The 23,842-nt window shown below is 43.3% G+C and overlaps 2 protein-coding genes and 1 long non-coding RNA gene across 5 annotated transcripts in view; 2 read left to right on the forward strand and 1 right to left on the reverse strand.

The window, feature by feature from the left end:
- ELAC2 (elaC ribonuclease Z 2) overlaps window positions 1-4,591 on the forward strand; it is a 25,872-nt gene extending 21,281 nt beyond the window's left edge. For both annotated transcript variants that reach the window (XM_077327462.1, XM_077327463.1), the window contains exons 22-24: window positions 253-331; window positions 2,460-2,604; window positions 3,369-4,591. In XM_077327462.1, the coding sequence (XP_077183577.1) occupies window positions 253-331; window positions 2,460-2,604; window positions 3,369-3,590 (446 nt within the window). In that variant the 3' untranslated portion in view covers window positions 3,591-4,591. The remainder of the gene's footprint in view (window positions 1-252; window positions 332-2,459; window positions 2,605-3,368) is intronic.
- On the reverse strand, window positions 402-7,876 carry LOC143832689 (uncharacterized). Its single transcript, XR_013229356.1, has 3 exons — window positions 7,673-7,876; window positions 1,375-1,514; window positions 402-675 (listed from the first exon to the last, which is right to left on the reverse strand). It is a non-coding gene; the product is annotated as an uncharacterized LOC143832689 (long non-coding RNA).
- A 17-nt stretch (window positions 7,877-7,893) lies between these two features.
- DNAH9 (dynein axonemal heavy chain 9) overlaps window positions 7,894-23,842 on the forward strand; it is a 303,268-nt gene continuing 287,319 nt past the window's right edge. For both annotated transcript variants that reach the window (XM_077327460.1, XM_077327461.1), the window contains exons 1-7: window positions 7,894-8,283; window positions 12,956-13,152; window positions 14,952-15,110; window positions 15,581-15,711; window positions 17,379-17,590; window positions 19,576-19,809; window positions 23,543-23,710. In XM_077327460.1, coding sequence (XP_077183575.1) covers window positions 7,894-8,283; window positions 12,956-13,152; window positions 14,952-15,110; window positions 15,581-15,711; window positions 17,379-17,590; window positions 19,576-19,809; window positions 23,543-23,710 — 1,491 coding nt within the window. The remainder of the gene's footprint in view (window positions 8,284-12,955; window positions 13,153-14,951; window positions 15,111-15,580; window positions 15,712-17,378; window positions 17,591-19,575; window positions 19,810-23,542; window positions 23,711-23,842) is intronic.

Consider the following 23,842-nt stretch of genomic DNA (forward strand, 5'->3'; position numbering starts at 1 on the left):
GAAGCGAGGAAGGTCGGTTGGCCATGCTGTGTGGTGCTGCACAAGCCTGGGCAGCCTGGCTCACTGGCTGGACCAACCTCTGCTGGAGCCCTCTGCCCACCAGCTCTTTCTAGAGCCCGTTTTAAACATTGGCTGTGATGCTAGTGTTTGACGAAAACCAAGAAATGTCCCTTTGAATAATGATATGCATTTGCTTGGAAAATTCCTAACTTGCCTATTCCTCCAGTATGTTGACTGTGTTGCCTTGCGCAGGGAAAGATGCTTCTCTGTTGATTCATGAAGCTACGCTGGAGGATGGCTTGGAAGAGGAAGCTATAGAGAAGACACACAGGTAAAAGCTTCTAGCAGTTGTCAAGTATGGGCACTTTCTCTTAGCATACAAATAGAAGGAAGCCAAAATCTCTGTTTCTCTCAAGTCTTTCATTTAATGAGCAACATTATAGTATGATTAGCACTGAAGGGACTCAAAGATTTAGTTCACAGGAACAATAATGTTCAGGTTACTAAAGAAGAGGATCTGGAGATCCTGGTGCATGATCTTTGGGGTAGCGCACTTTGAAATATACCTGCTTCTTTCATGACCTCAAACTCCTTTGCAGCATCATAGTTCTTAGGCATTCTGTGTATGTTTTCTTCATGAGTTCAGATACACCAAACTTGAATCCAGCTATAATTCTGAAAAGATAGATATTGCTATGAGGTGTTTTCTTGGTTGGCCTGCCAGGCGTCTTGTCTGTGGTTGATAACTTCCCCTCACACAGCAAAGGCTGTTTGCAGAAATAACCCTGAGACCTTCCTCAAAAGTTGACTCTTGAATTCTGCTGGCATTAAAGAACATCTAGAAACAAAGTCTTTCTTGCTTAAAATTCTGGCATATGACTCCATCTTTTTTGGCTGCCCTCACCCAGATGGCCATGAGTAGCCTGGCATCGCACCGCAGAGGCTAAGCAAGGTTGGCCCTGGTTAGTGTTTGAATGGGACCAAGGCATTCCAGAATTGCTATGCTGAGGCAGGCAATGGCAAACCACTTGTCTCCAGCCTTGAAAACCCTGTGGGGTTGCCATCAGTCAGCTACAACTTTACAGGGCTTTACACACACATATCTCTTTGACCAAGCCAAGGTTCCAAGTCCATCTAGCTGAAGAAATGCTTTCATTCACTAGAGTATTTTATTTTAAGAACAAAATACATCTTTTGATTTTAAAATGGTGAGTACATGGGATTAAAAGGTACATGGGATTAAAAAAGAAAACATATAAACTAGCAGAACCTATTTGTAAAAATAATAAAATAGATACTTTTTGTACTATTTTGGTTTGTGAGTGGAAAACTCCAGGCTTTATTAATCTAATTTAAAAGTTCGGTCAGTCTCACCTGTGAATGGCTCAGCCATATGGGTTGTGTTTGATTCAATACCATCTCTGTATGCCTCAGATTGGTTACATACCATCTTCCAGGATTTCATTTTCTTTTAAAAGGAGACTTTTAAAATTGCCATATCTGAGGGGAAGAGCCTGAGGGATTCAAAAGAATTCTGTTTTCAGTTTGAAATCGAATATTTATGTTGATTTCTTATAAACTGGCTTTGTTTTCCTAGTGGGTTAGGGGCAGGAATTCTGGCTTCTAGAGGACCCAAATGCGTTTTCTTGTCTACTTGACACAGGATATTTCAGTTCATGTTACAATAGCAGTTGTTATGCATACATTTTGGAGGAAGATATTGGGCTCACAAACAGCATCTTGATTTTTACTAGGGAGACCTGCAAGGACTTGCCGGGGGGGGGACTGATTTCTCCCTCTTTCACTATTTCTTTTTCCCTTCTGTGAAAAGCCCCCATAACCTCTCCAGTTTTCCTGCTTCCTTCTCTTCTTCCCACACACCATCCTACCTATATCTACTTCCTAGTTTTCGGTTTTCCCTCCTTCCCTACCCCTGTCAGCCTTTGTATGGAAGACTATGACTCAGCTGCATGATGGGGAATCCATAAATACTTGCAGAAAGGCACCTCGCTTTCCTCTGTATCCTCTTCCAACACTATTTCTTGTATGGTAGCCAGTCACTTGGTGGTTGCTGCTGGACTTTGCTCTGATTAGTCCTTCCTCAAAGATCAAAACAGGCCTTGAAAAAGGGTCTTATCATTTTAGTCTGTTTTTTACTGATAGAGACCAGGTTTGAAGACTATGTGGTTGCCCAGCAACAGCTCTGGAGGGCATTCATTTCTTTAAAATACAGGCATGCATCAATTATTAACCTCCATTTAAAGTTTTTAGATATTTCTGCAAACCTGGGGCATTTCTTAGGTTTGCAGAAAGACCTCCCTTTTCTGTTCATTGCTCTAGTCTCCAGTTTAGGTATCCACAGATTTGGCCATGTTGAGGATTATTGGTGATGTCCTTTTGTACCTATTTAGCGGTTTATTTTGTCCAGTGCCATAACTATTGTTGCACCTATTTTATAGCACTACCTCCCAGGCAATTGAAGTTGGAATGAAGATGAATGCCGAATTCATCATGCTTAATCACTTCAGCCAGCGCTATGCTAAAATTCCTCTCTTCAGCGAGGATTTCAGTGAAAAAGTTGGGATTGCATTTGATCACATGCAGGTGAGTTGAGATTTGAACTTTCAGATAGAAGCTCCAGATTTTCAAGAGGTCAGTCATCTGGGGCAGAATTTCCACCAGAGCTTTCTAAGATAGGCTTTGGGCCAACTGCAAGGCATTAGTGGCAGAGGATTGGATGGCAAGGGTGACATAGTTTTTTTTCCTCCTGATAATGTAGAATTCATAAGATGCTAGTAACTGGGACTGAATACACTTGTTTCATTTATACATTGCATAGCTATCTCTGCAAACTCCTTAGCATGCTTTGCATGTGCTTTAGCAGGAAAGTGCTTGATGCTGATCACATCGCTTAAAAGAAACAAAGTCATGGTACTACACTGCAGCAGTCCAGGAATAAATGGCGCTTTGGATTGGACTGACTTCTCACTTCATGTGAAAAAAGGGAGTGAAATATTTGTCCAGTACTCAAAAGACTGACAATACCTGTGAGCTGTCAGGTTTTTTAAAATCCTGCTCTTCCTCTTAGAGCAATACCAAAAGTTTCCTCTTCTCCAGTTTATTCTTAAAATAACCCTGTTGAATGAGAGTAACTGTTCCAAAGTCACCCTGTAATTGTCCTGGCAGACTGGAAATATGAAGTGTGTTTCCACATACCTAATTGGGCATGCTAGCCACTGCAGCACTGGGTTTCAGACATGCAGTATACACTTGTGCTCTATTCCAAGAATGTGTGTGGACTAATATGCTGTGGAGGGAAGATGCTGCACCATCACTCCTAATGGTAATATGGGTATTTCTTTCTTCAGGTGAATTTTGGTGATTTTGCAGCTATTCCAAAGCTGATCCTGCCACTGAAAGCCTTGTTTGCAGATGAGATTGAGGAGATGGAAGAGCGAAGGGAGAAACGAGAGCTGCGGCTTCTTAAAGAGGCAGTAAACGCCTCTGTAACCCAGACTGCCAAAACAAAACTAGAACATAGAGCGGACCTTCATGGAGCACCAAACAAAAAACTTAAAACTGTCAACTGAGCAAAGCAGCAAATGGCTGCCTTTGTGCCTTTCTTGCTGGGTTGTGAGTGATTTACACATGGCACAGGGATGTGTACTGAAGATTTCAGGAGGTGGCATCAGCATATTTCAGCTCTGTCTGCTTGCGGGGCCCCCTGGAAAATTACCCAAGCTGCTTCTACAGGTGGAATGTCTGTTGACCTTAATTCCACAGCTCTCAAGATGTGCTTCCCGGTTATGGTGCCTAGAAACAAGGTCCATCCTTGCTGCTCATCTGCCTGTTTGCTGAAATTAAAAAAAAAAAAATCTGACACAAATGATGAGTAATAAGGTTTAAACCAGGGGAAATGCAGACGCTTTAACGAGAGGAATGAATCTTCTCCATAAAAGAATACCAATCTCCCAGATTATTTCTGAAATGCATTTTAGGAGACAAGTCCTTCAAAGTAAAAGAGAATGTATTGTGTTTTCACTATGCATGCCTCTAGAAAAAATGTGGAAATATCTTGGATTAATCTTGCAGTACTCCTCGGTATTTTGATATTTGCAGTGTAATGCTGTAGGTCAGAGGTGGCCAAACTGGCTCTTGTCCATGGACTACATGGATGTCCATGGACTACAATTGCCATGAACCTGTGCCAACTGGTGGGAGCTCATGGTAATTGTAGTCTGGAAAGCCCTGTTATACGTGTTCCTTGCTGGTATTTTTATTTGTTTTTTAAATTCAGGGAACCAGAACATAGAAATTAAGTGTAGCTTTGTCAAACTGCACATCAGTTCATTTACTACAAGATTTTGCATTCGGTGATTAGCAGCATAATTAACCTCTTGGTTATCATCTTGAAGGCACAAGATATAGCAGTTTTGCTATAGCTAAGTAGGTTTTGGTCTGCTTAGTGTTTGGAGGCGAGACTTATGGAGACCTCCATGTACACCTGCTTGAGCTCCATGGTGGAAGAAAAATGGGATATAAGTGTAATAACCTGCATTTCCTGCTGTGTTAATTAAAAAGAGTTAATTTAGTTTTCTGTTGCACTCTTTCAATCTCAATTGATAGTCAAGGTTTAGAGACATTTTAGTAGCTCTATTTACTATTACTGTGTTTTCCAAAAGCATAACAGGTTCCTTGAATCAGTTAAAAACAAACACCCTGACCAGGCTTCTATCTTAAAACAACAACAAAAAACATACTTAATGGCTGACTTGGGATGAACAGTTTTTTTTCTCCTTGTTTTTTTGGGTTGGGGCTATTGCACTCAAAGGTTTTAGGATTCCTGAAAATATCTGAATCCCAGTACCAGTAAGGTATTTGGATCTGGGATTTGTTTAGGGAAATTCTGAGTATTTTGGGGTCTAATAGATCTGAATTGAAAAACAGAAGAAAAAAATTTGCAAAGCTACAAAAATAAATGCTGAGAGGTAGCTGAGCTTGGGGCTCTCTTGGGCGGTCTCTTCAAACCGGACTACCCAAAAGAGCTTGCAAAGGAGCCAGTCCTCTGAGTAAGTTCTTACAGGCTCTGCTGGGCAGCCTGCTTTAAATGAGTCTGTCCAATGGGCAAGGAGCCAATCCTGTGGGGAGAACTCTCCCCTCGGCTTTTCTGGGGCTTGCTTTGGCAGTTTGGTTGAATATTACAAACAGCCCCCTGGGTATTTTGCAGGCTGTCTTTTGTACCTTGTTTAAAGGGACTGCAGAAGAAAACCTCTTAACAGCTGAATGGTGCCAAGAATGCTCTAGTCCCTCAGCTGTTATACAGGTTTGCTGATAATATATCTGGGATTATTTTTCTCCAAAAAAAATCTCATACATTTGGAAGGCCAAAAAATAACAGTGAAGTGTTTGGGGGGTATATTTTCTGTTTGCGTATACCCAAATACACACTTCGAAAAGAGACAGAGGTCAAAGGCATATCCTCAAGCACTGTTCAAGGTGTTCCATGGAAGGAGTTGTGCAGATGGTAAGGGGCAGTTAGTTGTAGGGGAGAGCATGGATGCATGAAACAGCAGTATCACCAGAATAACTAGGAAAGGGTAAAAGAAAGATGAGGAAGGATGTAGAGAAGAAAGAGTGGAAAGATTTTTTTAAACTTGAAACTAGGTCGAATAAAACCGATGAGGGCATCAAACCACAGAAACAGTTGCATTTTTTAAAAAGTTTGTGCTGAAATGTGGGATATGATCCTTGTTCTCTTTGAAATAATGGAAAGGTTACAATAGTGTAAATTCTTTGATCAAATTCTAAATTTAGTAGACAGATACATGTTATAACTAGCAGTTGGGGACTGGTAGAGGGTTGCCTTACCTTATTAAGTCTAGTTAGGAAAGTTCAATTTCCTATAGCAAAAGATCTGAGTGTCTTTTCTTTTACTCTCTCCCTAGTCACTCTGTTGCTACTTCTGTTTCATCCATGTCCTCCCACGCAATTCCCCCGTTCACCCAGGCTACTTCATGCTATTGTTAAGGTATAGAAGCGACCTAAGAGTGCAGTAAAGTGAAGTGGAACCAGGGCTAGACTAGATAAGCCATTGAGTATCTGTCATTGAAATGGAAATTTAACAGTGAAGTTCAAAATTGGCTGGATGAAAGGGGGGTAGTGCCCTGTGCACCATAGGTCTGTAGAAGAGCAAAATCAGCTATTGCATAGTGGTGGGGAAGAGATGATGCTCAGTTTCATTCCTGCAGGCCTGGGCTCACAAGGCCAGTTCCTTCATAATGCACAGCTGCTGTTTAGTAGAAGTCAAGGATTTGGCTTCTTTTGGCTCCTTTTCAGAAATGTGTTTGTTTTTATACTATGAGGTATTAGTTTCAGATTAAGCATATTGAAAGAGAAGTCCAAAAAGAAATATTACAAAAATTGATTCAATCTTCAGTTACATTTCTAACCTAATACAAATTTCAGACTATTTATTCATGTAATCTACACAGAAGTGCCAGTGATCTTGATATTCTTCAGGTCTCCTGTTTAATAAGCTCATCAGCTTAGCCATTTTACAGTTCTCAAAGACTGTTGAGCCAATATGTTACTTTAGGTAATTCCTTTTCAGAAATGTGTTGAGTTGAGCCACAAGATAGAGGCTGCTCTTCCTGGGGAAGCTAGTGGTGGTAGTAGTTCTGTTGCTCATTTATATAATTAAAATTAAATGGCCCAAATGTGTAAACACTTTAAAATAAACTTGTGAACGCTTACACTTTGTAGTGTAAAGGAAGAATAAGAATTGGTTCTCATATGCCGCTTTTCTCTACCCGAAGGAGTCTCAAAGCGGCTTACAGTTGCCTTCCCTTTCCTCTCTCCACATCAGAAACCCTGTGAGGTAGGTGAGGGTGAGAGAGTCCTGATATTACTGCTTGGTCAGAACAGCTTTATCAGTGTTGTGGCAAGCCCAAGGTCATCGAGCTGGCTGCATGTGGGGGAGCAGGAAATCAAACCCAGCTCACCAGATTAGAAGTCCGCACTCCTAACCACTATAAGCTGGCTCAAGCCTAAAGGATGACTGGTTTTCAAGCACACCTGGAATAGCTTCCCCCCAACTGCCATTTCCACATGCAACAATATAAAGTAGTGGAATAATGAAGCCAAGGATCCCTTGATGTTCATATTTTGAAATGCTCCCTACATGGGGTGGACAATACCTGGTGGTTTGGGAGTGGTGGAACCTCAGTGGGATGTAAGGCCAGAGGCCATCCTCCAAAGCAATGATTTTCTCCAGGGGAAGTGAGCTCTGAAGGTCACTTGTAATTCCGGGCCCCACTGAGAAGATAGCAACCCTATCCCCTATGCTTCAAAACTCCCTTCCCATTGGTAACTAGAACAGCCAAGGACTTGAGGTGTCACTCTGGTCTCATGCAACCCAACATTCAAAGGGGGATTCCACCACCTCTCGCCATGTGCAAACTGTGCTCCTAGTAGGGAGTCTGCTACTCATCATAATGCAGGTGACTACACAACTATAACGTCTTGTTTTGTGTTAACCTCAAATGAAATTTTAGCACTTTTAACGTTTGGGGGTAAGCGTGTCTAAAAGAACCTCACCCCCCCCCACCCCCATGTATGAAGGTAAAATATTGTACGCCTGTTTCCAAAACGCGAGAGTAAGTTGGGCGCCAACCTTGTACGTGCTGGATTGCTTCGCTGAAAGGCGGAGGAAGCCGCGGGGCTGCATGTCACCGAGGGAAACACAGAGGCCGCGCCCCAGCCAATCGCTCCGTCGGCAGCCGAGCGGCCGCGTCCCGCCCTCGCGGGCTCAGGCAGTCGACACGGCGTCCTCCGTCCCCAAAGCAACGGCGCCTCCGCCCCAAACACTGGCCCGAGGACGCGTGAGCGGGCAGCATGGCCGGCGAGGAGCAGGATCCGGACCAAGAGAGCCCCCCGGAGTCGGACCCCCGCGCGCGGCTGCTGGGGGAGCGCGTGGCGCGCAGCCTGAAGGTGGAAGCCGACCGCTGGGAGCGGGGCGCGGCGAGCCCTGAAGCGCGGCAGCTGTTGCGCGCCTTCCTGGAGGGCGACCCCGCCGAGCGGCTGCTCTTCGTCACTCTGGGCTCCACGGGCCAGTTGGCGCTGGTCGAGCAGCTCCCTCTGGCGGCCGCCGCCCGCCGCTCTAAGGGGGTGTTCCTCTTGCGCACTGCTCCGGGGCCCTTGGGTTGCCCGCCGGACCCGGGGCACCTGCTGTGCGGGGACCTGGCCCCTGCGCCCCTGGACCACCTCGCCACCCTCGTGGAGGAGGTAGGGCCGTCCGCAGATCTGGGCCAGGGGCAGTCTGGGTTGCAACTGTGGTAGAGGCCGGGGGAGGGGGTGGTCGCCTTTTTCTCCTGGCAAGGATATTGCGCTTGCAGCAGGCAAACAGCCCCCAACTCCACCCTGGTTCTGGATGAAGTCCAGTTTCCATTGTATTTAGATTTAATATGCATATATTTTATCCCCCCTTTCCTCCAGGAGCTCAGGGCCGCAAATACAGTTCTCTGCATCTTCATGCTGTCCTTGCAGTGACAATCCTGTGCGGTAGATTAATTTGAGAGACCTTGAATTACCCACCGCCATCTAGGGAGCTTCCCTTGCAGAATGGAGATTTGAACCTGAGTTTCCCAGATAGTCGCCTGATGTTGTAACCCCTACACCAAGTTGATAATGCCTATCCTTGATTAGCTCCCACACAACTAGTGGGGGGTGGTGTGGTGGTGGTGTCTGCAAACATCTTCAGAAGTATATAAAACAAGGCTAAGGGGCGGATTATACGTTAGGCTGGATTTCCTGAGGCGTAATTTGACTTTAACAAACTAGGGAGGCTGTTTTACTGTTCTGCTCCCCACTGCACTGCACCCAGTCAAAACCTCCCTTCTTCTCAGCCACTTTATGCTATTGATGACAATGGTGTGTGAGTGAGTGTGAAGGTAAATGTTCTTGTTGCTCCTGTAATCTTTATTTTTTGCTGGGGAAACAGCATAGGCGAATGATTAAACACCCCTTTCACCATCCCCAAACAAATAATCCCCAACTGGCCTTCCTTGCAGGGCCAGATACACAGCTCCAACTATGGAGCTCTAATGACATGGACAATTTGACCTTGAGGAGGAAGGAACAATGCCAGGTGGGCAGACAGCCAGAAAGCACCTGGAACCTCTTTCATTCTATCCCAACCTTGCCAGCCAGAACAGAATAATCTGCTCTGTTTTATAGCCCAACTATCATCTGTTCTCCAAGCATATCAGCTCCTTGTGTCGGCTGAGCCAGTTTCAGAGTGGAGCATTGCTCATGTCTTCTTTCATCCCCAGCTGATTTACACTTTCTGTATAGATAAAGACACAGCAGCTGGTGAGCAGGGACCGATGCCCTGAAGAGAATAACATCTGCATTCTTGCAATGCTTATAAAATAATTTTCTGCACATGGTAAGGGGAAATTTGGTTGTAGCTATCTACCTTTTGGAGTAGTGGTTAGGAGTGCGGATTTATAATCTGGTGAGCCGGGTTTGATTCCCTGCTCCCGCACATGCAGCCAGCTGGGTTGGGCTCGCCACAGCACTGATAAAGTTGTTCTGACCGAGCAGTGATATCAGGGCTCTCTCAGCCTCACCCACCTCACAGGGTGTCTGTTGTGGGGAGAGGAAAGGGAAGGCGACTGTAAGCCACTTTGAGACTCCTTTGGGTAGAGGAAAGTGGCATATAAGAACTAACTCTTCTTCTTCTTATATAACTTGTTTGCTGGCAGTATAGTAAAACAAAATAACTTTAAGAAGTGGTAATTCGTTTTCCTTCTTCAGAAAGTTGCTGAGGAACAGGAATGCAAAACCTAAAACCACAAACAAGGAAATGCAGGGTAATCCCAGTCACTTTGCATGATCATCAGTAGATGGGGAGGATCCATGTCTCTATGACAGGGCACATTCTTTGCTTGTGTAAGAATGTATGTTGAATTTCTCCACCTGTCAGGATTGTAGACACCACCCCCTCTAGTAAAACTCCCTCAGATAGCTGGGAACATTTCCATGCCTCAGACCGTGGAAAGCTACTGCCAACCAGAACAGAGGCTGCAGAGGAGAGGACACCCAGTAATGGGTTTAAACTACAAGTACAACGATATAGGCTAGATATCAGGAAAAAGATTTTCACAGTCAGAGTAGTTCAGCAGTGGAATAGGCTGCCTGAGGTGGTGGGCTCCCCCTCACTGGCAGTCTTCAAGCAAAGGTTGGATACACACTTTTCTTGGATGCTTTAGGATGCTTTGGGCTGATCCTGCGTTGAGCAGGGGGTTGGACTAGATGGCCTGTATGGCCCCTTCTAACTCTATGGTTCTATGATTCTACGATTCTATGAGAACAGACAGCAGCGCTGGTTTTAAATGGGTGAATCGTCTGACTTTTTATGACCGCTTTAAAGGTAAAGGTAAAGGTATCCCCTGTGCAAGCACCGGGTCATGTCTGACCCTTGGGGTGACGCCCTCTAGCGTTTTCATGGCAGACTCAATACAGGGTGGTTTGCCAGTGCCTTCCCCAGTCATTACCGTTTACCCCCCAGCAAGCTGGGTACTCATTTTACCGACCTCGGAAGGATGGAAGGCTGAGTCAACCTTGAGCCGGCTGCTGGGATCAAACTCCCAACCTCATGGGCAGACAGCTTCAGATAGCATGTCGCTGCCTTACCACTCTGCGCCACAAGAGGCTCTTGACCGCTTTACATATTCCTATTTCTATTATTTGCCTCTCCAAATCAATTTTTATTTGGCACTTTCCTTGCTATCCTGTCTCTACATAGGAAGGGAGGCAAGGAGGCTAATTACAAGTAGTGACAATACCAGAGGAGGAGGAGGAGGGGTTGGCACTGTCTCCTTGTCTGGAGAAGCTGATGGGTAGGAAGTGAAGGGCTTGCCCTACTGATGCAAGTGATATCAGGCTTGGGGGATGAAAAGACGAAGTCATAGCACCACTTGGCATTGACTCAAGGAGCAGAGACCAAGCAACTCCCCCATCCCATCTCTGCTTGTTAGTTTCCCACTCCAACTGGGAAATGAAATAAGATGCCTTATTTGCTTCTTCTGCCTCTTTCCTGTCTCACCTGGATCAAGCTTCTGGTAAGCAGAGGGAGGGGAAGTGGAGAAAAAGGGCTCCTTGGGGAGAACACTGACATTCCCTAGAGCAGCCTTACCATTGAGAAACCCCAGAAGTAGGGATTGTGTGCAGAATATGGTTGGGAAGCATAGCTGTGTATACATGTACCTGGGGTCCCTCCCCTTCCAGGTCCATCACTGGCCATTTTGGAAGGGAGGGGTGGATCAACATGACTGTATATGGTCATATCACCTAATAAGTTTTTAACAAATAAAAAAATTAATTGGGGAAACTGTTCCAGGGCTGTCAAGAAACCACAGGGTGTCACATAAACTCAAGAATTTCCCCCATCCACACATCCTCTGTAGGATAGTTTCATATTTATGCAGTTGCTTTGCACAGTTTCCCTTGAGGGGCCACTGATGCTTACAATCAATGGGGCCCTCCCCTTCCCAACCCCCAACTCCGTCGTTGGCCATCTTGGGAAGGGTGGATGGGTCGACATGACCATATATGATCATATCACCTGATAAATGTTTAACAAATTTTAAATATATATAATATATATTAACTCCCACCCATTTTGGAAATCCTTCTCAACCACAAACCCTGGTTGAGAAAGCCTGGTGTAAAGAACTATCATGTTACAGCAGATTCATGGCAACCCTGTAGGAATTATAAAGTGAGTGAGTAAGCAGAGGTGATTTGACCCATGAGGTTTTCAAGGCAAAAGATGTTCAGAGGTGATTTGCCATTGGCTGCCTCTGCATCATGATCCTGGTATTCTGTAGTGGTCTCCCATCCCAATACTGACCAGAGCTGACTGTGCTTAGCTTCTGAGAACTGATTAGATCAGGCTAGCTTGGGCTACCTGGGTCATAGCTACCTTTCCCAAAAGCATGCTATGCTACATGGTGGTAATAGGGCTTGGGGATTCCATTGCAAGAATTATAAGTTCTTCTCACTGTAACCTAAAATGCATTATTAAGTTGTTGGTAAAAACAGTAACAGAATTTGTAACTTTAAAAAAGAACCAGATCTTGAACAGAAGAAAAGTGGTGATGTGTATGTGGGAACTGAGATAGAACGCTTAGTCTTCTGTTCTTAGTGGGTCAAGGTCTTGCTTCCTGATCAACCTACCTACCCAATTGAACTTGCATTTTGTCACAAAGATGACTTGAAGTACTTCTGCAGCTTGGTATTAAGAGCAGTGGCCTTTAATCTGAAGAGCTAGGTTTGATTCCCCATTCCTCCACATGTAGCCAGCTGGGAGACCTTGTGCCAGTCACAGTTCCTCTCAGAGCCCTCAGCCTCACCTATCTGTTGTGCGGAGAGGAAGGGATGACAGAATCACAGAATCATAGAGTTGGAAGGGACTTCCAGGGTCATCTAATCTAACCCCTGCACAATGCATGAAATTCACCACTACCTGCCCACCCTCAGTGATCCCAATTCCTTGTGCCGATGATGCTCCCCCCTAAAAAATCCTAGAATCCCTGGTCAGTCTGGTCTGGAGGAAATTTGCCTTCTGACCTCAATGTGGTGATCAGTGATTGTCATCCACTTTGAGTCTCGTTCAGGTAGTAAAATGGGGTACACAACCCAGCTCTTCTAAATTCTCAAATATCCTATTTGAGGTAGCAATTCATGGAATGATGGATTAATGTTCTCCCTTAACATTGAATCAGAAATTAATAGAGGACTCTCTATAAAGTGCTTCTTCCAGCCAAGTCCTGCTGTGATTGAATACGACCTGCTTAAATTGAGAGTCAGGCAAGCCAGAGATTGTGAAACTTTCTCTTCTGCTTCTTTTTTTTTAAGTTAATTAATATAACTCCAGTGGTTACTTTTCTAGGTCGTGGCGCCACTCTTGGCAAATCAGCAGAACCATCATGGCTGGCCGCATGTTGTGTCTCAGGACGTCATCCGACATATCTGCAGCCTGGAAAATAGCATTTTCGTGGTTGTTGGTCAAGTAAAAGGCAAAACTTTACTGCCTCTCCCTGCTGGCACTGAAAGGAATAAATATATAGATTTTGACAATGAGAAAAGGTGAGGGTTTTTTTAATGGTATTGAATTAAATCTGTGTATTCCTTTGAATTATTGGCTTTATCCTATAAAACAGTTAATTAATCAACTAATCATTTATTCAGGGGTGGCCAAACTGTGGCTCTCCAGATTCCATGGACTACAGTTCCCATGAGCCCCTGCCAGCAGCATGGGAATTGTATTCTATGGACATCTGGATAGCTACAGTTTGGCCATCTCTGATTTATTGCATTGTAATGTTTTTAAACGTATTAAATATCTTTTTATATGATGTGGTATATTTTAATTATACAGCAGCCCATATAAAACTATACCATGTCTTTAATAAGTAAAAACACATTTTTATTCAGTGCTCCAAATGCCATTTTGTTCTCTTTTCAGTTATTTGATACACAGTAGAAACTATTTTTGAACTTTTTCTTCCTGGCCAAGGTTTTCTTCACACATAAGCCTGGGGTCTCTCATGGACCCACCAATGCCTTTCTAGAAATCTACTCAATGTTTTTAGAATGTGGCTTGAGCCCAACAGGGCTTCTTAGTTGTTGTGCAGATTAAAAGCTATTCTGTAACAGAGCTTCTGCTTTAAATATTGAAGAGTTACTGTGAGCTAAGGTTAGCTCTTCCAGGGAGCTAAGGTCAGCATAGCCTTGCTCCCTGACATTTTGTGTTTGGCTTTGTTTCCTGTGGCAGTCAATCTGTAGCTGTCTCCATCTTCTGCAGAAACCATTTTATTAATGGGTCTGTCACTTTTTGTCACAATTCCAAAGGTGCTTGCAGGTTGAAAAGAGTTGGGGACCCTGGCATAAACAGTTTTGATGGCCAGTGTAGCTGATGGTGTGATACTAAATCCATTTTTCTTGGGTGACTTATTTAACGTATCTTCACAAGTATCAAGGATGGTTTAGGTTGATTCTGTGTTGAGCAGGGGTTTGGACTACATGGCCTGTATGACCCCTTCTAGAGCCAGTTTGGTGTAGTGGTTAGGAGTGCGGACTTCTAATCTGGCATGCCGGGTTCGATTCTGCACTCCCCCACATGCAACCAGCTGGGTGACCTTGGGCTCGCCACGGCACTGATAAAACTGTTCTGACCGGGCAGTGATATCAGGGCTCTCTCAGCCCCACCCACCTCACAGGGTGTCTGTTTTGGGGAGAGGAATGGGAAGGCGACTGTAAGCCGCTTTGAGCCTCCTTCGGGTAGGGAAAAGCGGCATATAAGAACCAACTCTTCTTCTTCTTCTTCTTCTAGCTTTCCGGTTCTGTTCTGTTCTATCTTTTTATCCCTCTGTCCTCTTCCATGCTATCATCCTAACAATCTGTCTTTAAATTGGTATAACAGCCCCTCCCGGATACTGGCTTGGGGCGGTTTTCAACATATAAAGGTAAAGTTAAAGGTATCCCCTGTGCAAGCACTGAGTTATGTCTGACCCTTGGGGTGACGCCCTCCAGCGTTTTCTTGGCAGACTCAATACAGGGTGGTACAACATATAGGTTTACAATAAAACATTAACAATTAAAACAAGCAGTTAAAACAATTAACAGTTAAAATGAAGTGCTGATAAAATGCTTAGGAATCTGGTCTATTCTATTGCAAAGAAAAATGTTAACATGGGTGATATTGCATATGAAAAAAAAGTGCTCTAGGTCAATAATAGTGGAATCTAAAACGAAGAAATGTCTCTGGCAAGTCCAGCTTTAATGGAGATAGAACTTCAGATTATAATTTTACAGATCTGCCTACTTATCCAGTACCCTCAAATGGGAGACAAAATTAAACTGATGACATTTTTTGCTTTCTGCAGCCTTGAGCTGGTGGATAAATCTATTGTGCATGCTATTGAGTCAGCCGTTATTGAATGGAGCTACCAGATACAGAAAGTTCTGAAGAGAGAGTCATCAGAGCCACTTTTGGAAGGGCAAGATCCCAATCCAAAGGTGGAGCTAGAGTTTTGGAAAAGCAGGTAAGTGGCACTGTACTGCAATATTGATCTTGCTCCAAGTAGAACGGAAGGGTCATTTCTGTTGACTGGACTGGACCAAAGGTGTCTGCTTGCTTATGGGGAAAAATTAGCCAGGGAAATAGAATCTAAACTGTTGAATTATAGAGTACCATATATTCTGGTTGGCACAAAAATTATCTTTTGTTCTTGGGTAGGATCCCATAGAAGGTTTCTGCTAATGAAAAGAGTGGTGATTTATACTGATTTTCCCCTCATGCTGCTTCTGGAGGGTGGAAGTCCCCTGTTCCCCAGAAACTGCATTTCAGGGGGGGTGCTTTGGGGATGGGGAGATGAGAGATCAGACAACAATCTTTCCATCATCAGAGATGTTTGATGAGATCCCAGCCTGTGGCTTTGCTGCAAGAATGTTGCCCGTTGCATTGGAATGGAATCCTTTTTTCCCTCATAATTTCGTCTTGGTTTTGCTATAGATATGAGGACCTGCAGTGCATTTACAACCAGCTGAAAGCGAGGCAGGTTTTGACGATGGTGGAGTTGCTAGACAGAGTGCAGAGCACCTACTTCCCTGCCTTCAGGTCAATGTTCAGGGATGTAGAAGCAGGTGAGATTTTTAAAGTTCATGTCAGAGTGTCTGAGAATGGATCCCCATCCCTCAGGGGACTGCCCTTCAGAGTGACTTGGTAGCTCCAGCTTGTGCAAGTTGTGGCTGCTTCTCTCTTGGGTGGCATGGGAGGCTGCAGCTCCTTATGCCCATCTTAAAATAACCACATTGACTTTAGATGTGTTTCCAGTCTAATTACAGTGTGTTGGTGGCCTGCATTATTATGGAAGTATGTCTTCTTCCAGGGAGCTAAGGTCAGCATATAACAGTCTCCCTTCCTCTGTTTTATTCTCACAGCAGTTCAGTGTGGTAGGTTAGGGAGAAAATGAATGACTGACCCGATGTCACCCAGTGAGAGTGAACCTGAGGCTCACAGATCCTAGTGCAACACACGAACTGCCACACCACGATGGCTCTCAGTGACTTAGTAGCTAGAAAGTTAAAGGACCACGTTTTCCTAGATGGGCTCATGCACTGTCTCAATATGGTGTAGTGGTAAAGAGCAGTGGACTTTAATCTGGAGAGCCTGGTTTGATACCCCACTCCTCTACATCTTGGTCTAGTCACAGTTCTCTGAAAGCTGTTCTCACAGAGCACTTCTCTTAGAGCTCTCTCAAACCCACCTACCCCACAGTGTGTCTGTTGCGGGGAGAGGAAAGGAAAAGTTTTCGTAAGCCACTTTGGGACCCCTTCAGATAGTGAAAAGTGGGGTATAAAAAACAGTTCTTCCTCTTTTTCTTCTTTCCTCAGGTCAGTTCATTTGTTGATGGATCCCTCTGACCACAGGTGGGGAATTCCTCAGGGAGACTGAGAATCTTTTCAGCTGCGGCTCTCTAGAGGGCTCCCTGCTGGAGTCCCTAAGGCCTCTTCCGCGTTTATTTTCATAAGACAATGGAAAACTGTGTTTTCTCAGGACGCTTCAGGAAGAACATGCTGCTACTGCTGCATGGAGACTTGGAACAGCTGTGGAGTGATTGTGGCTACAGCAATCTGTTGTCTATTTTACAGTATATTTTCTGTTGATGACATTTTAAGTAATGCTGCCATTAGCCTGATTAAAGGTCCAGATGTTTTAAACAAATAAATAGTAAACATTGCCTGGTTGGTTGCCTGAATGGCAGCTATATCCGTTCCTGAAGAATTAGTGGGAATTTGTGGCAGAAAGACTACAGGATGAAGGAAGAATAGCTGCAGTGGATTGCAAACCAAATCCAGGTAGATTCCATTCATGAAATCCGTGTATAATAGCCAGACATTTTCCACCTTGCAAGGGATTTAATCTCCAATAAATAGCACATGTTCAAAGCATGCACGTAGCTTTTCCAAAGGCAATGAAGAACAACAGAAATCACACATTTGCACTTACACTTACAAATAGAAAGCTATACCATTTTTTAATTAAAAAGATTAATTGTATCCTTTGGTTTCCTGAAGAAAATATCAAAGTTCCATTAATTTTTCATTTTCAGCCTTTTTCCCTGTCACATGTCATTTAAGCCAAAGGAAGCTTCTGTGTATCCAGCATTTTAATTTCAAATGCATTCTTTTGGAAGAAAGCCCCATTGAATTAAGTAGCATTTATTTGTAAGTGAGTATACGTGAAACTATACCTTAAGGCCCCAGGATTTCTTAACTGAAGTTTTTTTCTTTGCTTTCAAAAATCACAGCATTGGTTGAAGCCCAGGACATCAACCTGCATCTAAAGCCCCTCGAGCGCCCTCTAGAAGAAATCGAGAATGTGGAATTTAACGAGGTGAAGCCGCTGCTGGACCAAATGCTTCATGTGGTGTGCTTTATCTGGGCAACATCAAAATATTACAGCACACCTGCAAGGATAATTGTGCTGCTTCAAGAAATCTGCAGCCTCCTTATCCGGCAGGTAAGCCATGCTGTGGTTCTGCCCCTTGCCCCACAGTCATTCTTTGAAAATTGAGAAAATTTTCTGCTCATGATCCACCAGCGGCCTTCCAATATGAGGCTGCAAAATAGCAAATTGGATTCTGCAATTTAGAGTGTGCTCTCTGTCAGTGAAAACTTCTCTGAGGCTTCATCCCAAGGCATTCCTCAGCCCTGGCAGGTGTCTGTACCTGCCATTGCTGTTGCTCCAATGCAGCAGACATGGGTGAATCTTCTGCTGACATCACTTGACAGATTAAGGTGAACTTGAAGTAGAAATGCTGTACCTAAGGAATAATCAGAGAGAAGCCCTGTTTCCCTGCAGCTCCCGCCTGCCAAGTTTGGAAAGTTTTTTTGTGGAATGAAGGTCCATTTGTTTTTCAAACATATTTATGGAGTTATTTAGTGAAATAGGCTTGGGCATAATTTGTGCAGGGGCTACAGAACTGCTCAAACATTGTTACTTACTTATTATAACATTTTAAATTGCCTCTCTTCTAAGGAGTACAGTGTGGCACACATGACAACCTATATTCACAACCCCTTTGTAAGGCAAGCTAAGCTGAGGGATACTGATACTCCTGTGATCACTCATCAGTGTGCTTCAAGGCTGAGGGGCTTTACGCACCGGGATCTTTGTAGCAAATTGGTCACTGAATGAAAAATCACCATTTAAAATAGTGGAATTCGTCGTTATGCATATCTGCCTTTGTAGTGGAATCCAGTTGCGTTTTGTAGCGTTTCCCACAGGCTTCCGGTCTCGGCAGAAATCGCTAGAAAGGAAGCGCTATTGCCGAGCTCGTCCCGCCCCTGGCCGTCAAGCAGCCAATGGGCAGCCGTTAGCATGCTCCCAAACAGCCCCTTTCCCTTTAAGAAAGGTTTTTTAAAAAAAAAAACAGACCCATTGCAACGAATCTGTGTTAATTCGTTGCAACGGAGAGACCCATCCAGCTGCCTGGTGTGTTTGAGCTGTCGTTTGATCGTTGCCACGCTCCCTCCGAGTGAAAAAAAAAATCCCCCCCCCTCTCACGGGCCCGATTTTCGGCTGAATGAATGTGTAAAAAATAAAGGGAAAATACATCAGCAAACGGGCTTCTATGTTCTTTGTGCTTAGTGACTGAAGGGGAGGGACTGAAGCCGGGGAAGCCTCTAAATTGAAAGAGGCTCGCTGGTGCGTTTATCCCTGCTCGCTCGGAGAAAAAAAAATGGCGATCGCTTCGCCGGAAGATCAGAGAAGAGAGCCAGGGGGAGGGACTTTGTAGAAACCGCAACAATGTTAACGCACAGGTCTTTTTCGCTAGTGTTGCAGATTGGTTGCAGGAGTGTATCGCTTTCCGGAGGGTGAATCCACTTTTGGGGATTTCCCTGAAAGCGCTACAAGGAAGCGCTTTTTGCAGATTGGTTTCAGGTGTGTGGCAGATTGTTGACGACGTTGTGCATAACAGCAAATCAGTAGCGTTTTCAATTGGCAACCATTGTGCTATTTTGAAGGCGTGCAAAAAGCCCCTGAGTAACGGATTGGAAGCCAGTTTTCCTTCATTAGTATCCAGCAGTTTCTTCTCTACGTCAATGGCTCATGGAAATTATAGTGGCGATGGAAGTACAGATTGTACTTGCATTAGAAAATTGCTTTTTCATAAACCCAATATTGATGTGTTTTTTTAGTTTACTGGGAAAGTTTATTTGGTAGGAAGTTAAAAAGCCACAACCCACCCTCCTAAAGAGGCAGAGGTTACTTTTCCTTATCTTATATGTTGAATGGCTGAGTATTTGTCTCTCTGTGTACATAAGTGGTCTATGTTTCCTATCCCCCTGTTATGTTGAATACCAAATCTGATGAATCAGTGATGTTTTACAAATAAATAGACAATTTAAGAAACCCAAGGTCAAGTGGTGAGTGGTAAAATGATGTCTTTGTATCATTTTCTTTCTTTCATTAAGTGCTGTTTTGCTACTTTGCCCATCTAGGCCAGAAGTTATCTCAATCCAGAAGACCTGCTGAAAGGGGAAACAGAAGAAAGTTTGGGTAAAGTGCAGAATACTTCTGATATTTTCAACTGTTTCAAGCAGACCTTTGAAGAACGAAGAGAAAATCTTAGCACTTATTTTCAGCCAGGCCAAGAAGTGAAGCAGTGGGATTTCCCCTCCTTAATGGTTTTTGCAGGATTGGATAACTTTCTAGAAAGACTAAATGTGGTAAACGTAAGTATCAGGTCATGAAATATGATGAAGGATAACTTGTGCAGAAAAAGGTGTCCAATGGACGTTTCTGAAAGTCATTCCAGTTGCAGGCGTGTTCACTTTGCCATTTGGTTTTAGGGCTTAGACATCAGATTTGTGAGTGCTCCAAGGAGCCATTACATTGTGGCATCTAGAGTATCATATAAACAGCACATTCCTAGACAGGGTTACATCCTTCTATTGAAGTCGGTGGGTTTAGAAGAGTTTAACTCTGTTTAGGACTGGTTGGACTGAGAAGACCCTGCTTACCCATGAATTCCATGGGTGTGCTTGAACATATTGTTCAACCTTTTCTACCTCTCAAAATTGGTGTGATGGTAAAATGGGTGCAAACCTCATGTTCTAAGCTACAAGGAAAGGCAAAGACAGACGTAGTAGATAAATAACCTTAATGTTTAAAGCCCTTGCTAATTTTATAGCCACACTGCTCTTGAATTCCCAAGCCATTTCTTCACTATGGCAGTTTTCTGCTGCAGAGCTGCTGGGATTTCTGAGCAAGTATTAGCAGTGACTCCTTTGATGGGGTAGGCTTTCTCATCCTTCATGTTATCTTCTAGTGATACTGAAGGTGTCTTGATATAATGGAACTGGGTGCAGATTAAAAGATCCCGCTGGCTGTGTGGTGCAGTGCGTATTTATAGGGCATGCCTCCCACAGTTAATCAGGATCTGCTTTGTTCTTACAACAGCGTTCCTTCTGTGTTTTTCACTTTGACTGCTTAAGCACAAAACAATTCCCCAGACACAGCTTCTTTTCTTGGAAATAGCATTGCTCTCTCCCAGCTCAGGTATTAATCCTTAAAAATGGAAGAACTTTCATAGAATTGTAGAATTATATTGTTGGGAGGGGCCGTACAGACCATCTAGTCCAACCTTCTGCTCAATGCGGGATCAGCCTGAAGCATCCAGGATAAGTATATGTCCGGTGACTCTTCTCATGATATAACCAAAGTACAATAGTCTCAATTTAGACATTGTAGCTTCTAGGGAAGAGTTCTAGATTGATCTGATCTAAAACTGCCTTATTTGTCTCTTTGGCAGTCCATAGTACCCTTACGGTTCTCCCTCAACACTACATTTCAAAACTTTCTTTTATGTCCAGCTTTTCACACCCGTACATAGTAGTGGGGAATATTATAGTATGTATTATCTTGATCTTGGTTGCCAGTGTCACATCCTGACACTTAAGGATCTTTTCTGGCTTGTTCATGGTTGTCTCCCCTGTTTCAATCTTGCTCTGTTTTAAACAACAGAATATGGCCATAAATCTCATTAGAGTTTGCTATTAATAGTAAAATAAATGTTGGACTGTATAAATCTTTAAAAAAATAAAAAACCTCCATATATTAAGCAGTAAACAATAAGGTTTTTTTGAAGGAGTAAAAAATCCAGCATGTTCACTATATATTTGTGTCCCAAAAATGCACTGGCTGGATTGGAGTGTGAAGTCAGGTATGTTTTACCTGCACCAAAACAAAGGTGGGGTGGTGGTGAGGAAATACTGTGTTGGTGCCATACTCGGTGTAACATGTGCCTTGTTTTGGTTGCCAGCGTGGCGTGTTGGTTAAATAGCGGCAGACTCTAATCTGGAGAGCTGGGTTTGCTTCCCCACTCCTCCACATGCAACCAGCTGGGTGAACTTGGGTTAGTCATAGTTTTCTGAGAGCTATTCTTGCACAGCAGTTTTCTTAGAGCTCTCTCAGCCCCTCCTACCTCACAGGATGACTGTTGTGGGGGGAGGAAGGGGAAGGTCTTTGTAAGCCAGTTTGGGACTTCTTTGGGTAGTGAGAAGCAGGTATTAAAAAAAAAATCATCTCCTGCTTCTTCTCTGAAGTATGTAAAGATAACTATGCTGAACCAATTATTCCCTTGATCTGCCACATAGAGTTGATGGCACTCAGTAAAGTTGTATGGAGCACAACTGCAGAGACATGGGTATGATACACTGAATTGGTACATTTGGATTGTTACAAAAACTCACTCTTGATTTGAGACAGGCATGCCACATTGTGGGGTATTCCGAGTCTGCCTTTCAAAAGAACATGAATCTCACTGTAGTTAAGAATTCCTGCTCAGTGGATAAAGATGTCCTTAGGATAAGCATCTTGTATGGCATCTGCTGCTTATTACCATTTTGTTTAGAAGAGTCTTTTTTTCCCTTTTGCAAAATTTTCCTTTCCTTAGGTTAAGCAGTTGCAATTCTTCTGGAATATGTCTCCCCCTCTGGATTATTCCTAGATAACAGTAACAGTCCCTCCACACCTGTCCTTGATGAAGGGAATAGTCTTTAGTGTGATGTGCCCAGCATGGAGTCTGTATTCTTTAAGTCTTTTATTGGGATTGCTTGTCAGCAGGGAGTGTCCCACTGTGCAATGTGCATATGTATATGAATATGCAAATGCTTACAGAGAGATTTCTGAAATTGTTTCACATATTTCCACATTGTTTTTGGTTCTCAGAAGTTCACATCTGTTCCTGACTCAAGGCAGTAGAGGCCTAATACTGACTACCGGGATGTGCTCCAGTCCAGCTGAAAAATAGCTTCAATTAAAATATTTTGGTCTCTGTCTCAGCGGACAGAATTCTAGTAGAATACAAAGTAGTATTGATTGGAAGTTCCTGCGTTTTTATACACCCCTTTAATTAACCTTGTGGAAAACACAGCAATCATCAATGCCTTTTAAAACCAGTATTGATATTTGCTTCCTAAGAAGCCTTATTGGAAAACTAAATTATTGCTGCCAATACAGCTTCTGACATAATAAGAGAAATGTCAACAGAGGTGTTAACCATTATGCCTCATAATAAGAAGAACTATGTGGCTGATAAAAGAAAGTGGTAGCTGCTCTTGCATAACAGAGCAATTTCTCCTTTACCTTACACATGTACTTAGTCCTGATCCAGAACAGGCCAAGAATGACAGCTGTACAAACTGTGTGTTTAATTTCTTTTGTTTCCAGGTAGTACTAAATAAATATTGATTTAATCTGTATCTATATACATTTAAATCAGATCCTTGTATATTCACATGCACACACATATATGTACAACTGAATTAAGTGCAGATATAATGACAGAGGCATACATATATGTGTGAGTACATAGATTCACATGGCTGCTCATTAATATGTAAAATGTAGGGGGGGGGTTCTGTAAAACGAGTTAATGAAGAATTGTAAACCCTATTTCCCCCCTCCTTACTCCCATGTAGCTTTTTTGTTGAAGCCTAAATCTGGTATCAGAGCTGGATCTGAGCTAGAGAACAGTGAAGTAAGGGGAGGGAGCAACTTTTAGCTCCTGTCTGTCTGGTGCTCCATTTACAGAAAAAATGTGACATGTACATGGACACACATATGAATAAATATATGCGTATGGGCCTTCATATCCACTTTGGCTTTAAGCATAGCTTAACAATAACTTGTTTGAAATGGATATCTACATTTAAGTGTACCTCTAGTAAAAACAAACTAAATCTATAGTTGTCTGCATGATCAGGTTTATTCTAACAGTCGACGATGTGCCTTAGGACTCAGGTTCTTTATAGTTTAAAAACTGCATATTTCTTGAGAAGCTCATGAACATGATCTCCTTGCGCTGGGAAATCACTGTACAGTCTAGTTGTAGTATGTTCTAGCTGTTGGAAAATGATGCCCTGATCTATCTGGATATTATGTGTGAATTGACCTTGTCAATAGGACCTTCTGATGACTGCTTTGGACATAGAGAAACTGGAGAAACTGGAATTCAGTGGCATAAAAGGGAAATTTCTGAGTCAGCAAGTCCTAAGCATGTATGAAGAATTCCAAGAGGTCTATAAAATATTTTCAGATCGTACATATGACTGTCTGGATATGGCCAATATGGTAGGTGTCATGGGTGTAATTAGAATTAATAGAATTTAATTCAGTATGTTTCTATCACTAGAAGGTTTCAGAAGAAAGTAGGTTGGATCCCATGATCCATCTGCGGAAGATGCTGATGGATGTGCATGTTCC

Source organism: Paroedura picta, chromosome 3 (assembly GCF_049243985.1).
Source record: "Paroedura picta isolate Pp20150507F chromosome 3, Ppicta_v3.0, whole genome shotgun sequence".
In the NCBI taxonomy this organism is placed as follows: Eukaryota; Metazoa; Chordata; class Lepidosauria; order Squamata; family Gekkonidae; genus Paroedura; species Paroedura picta.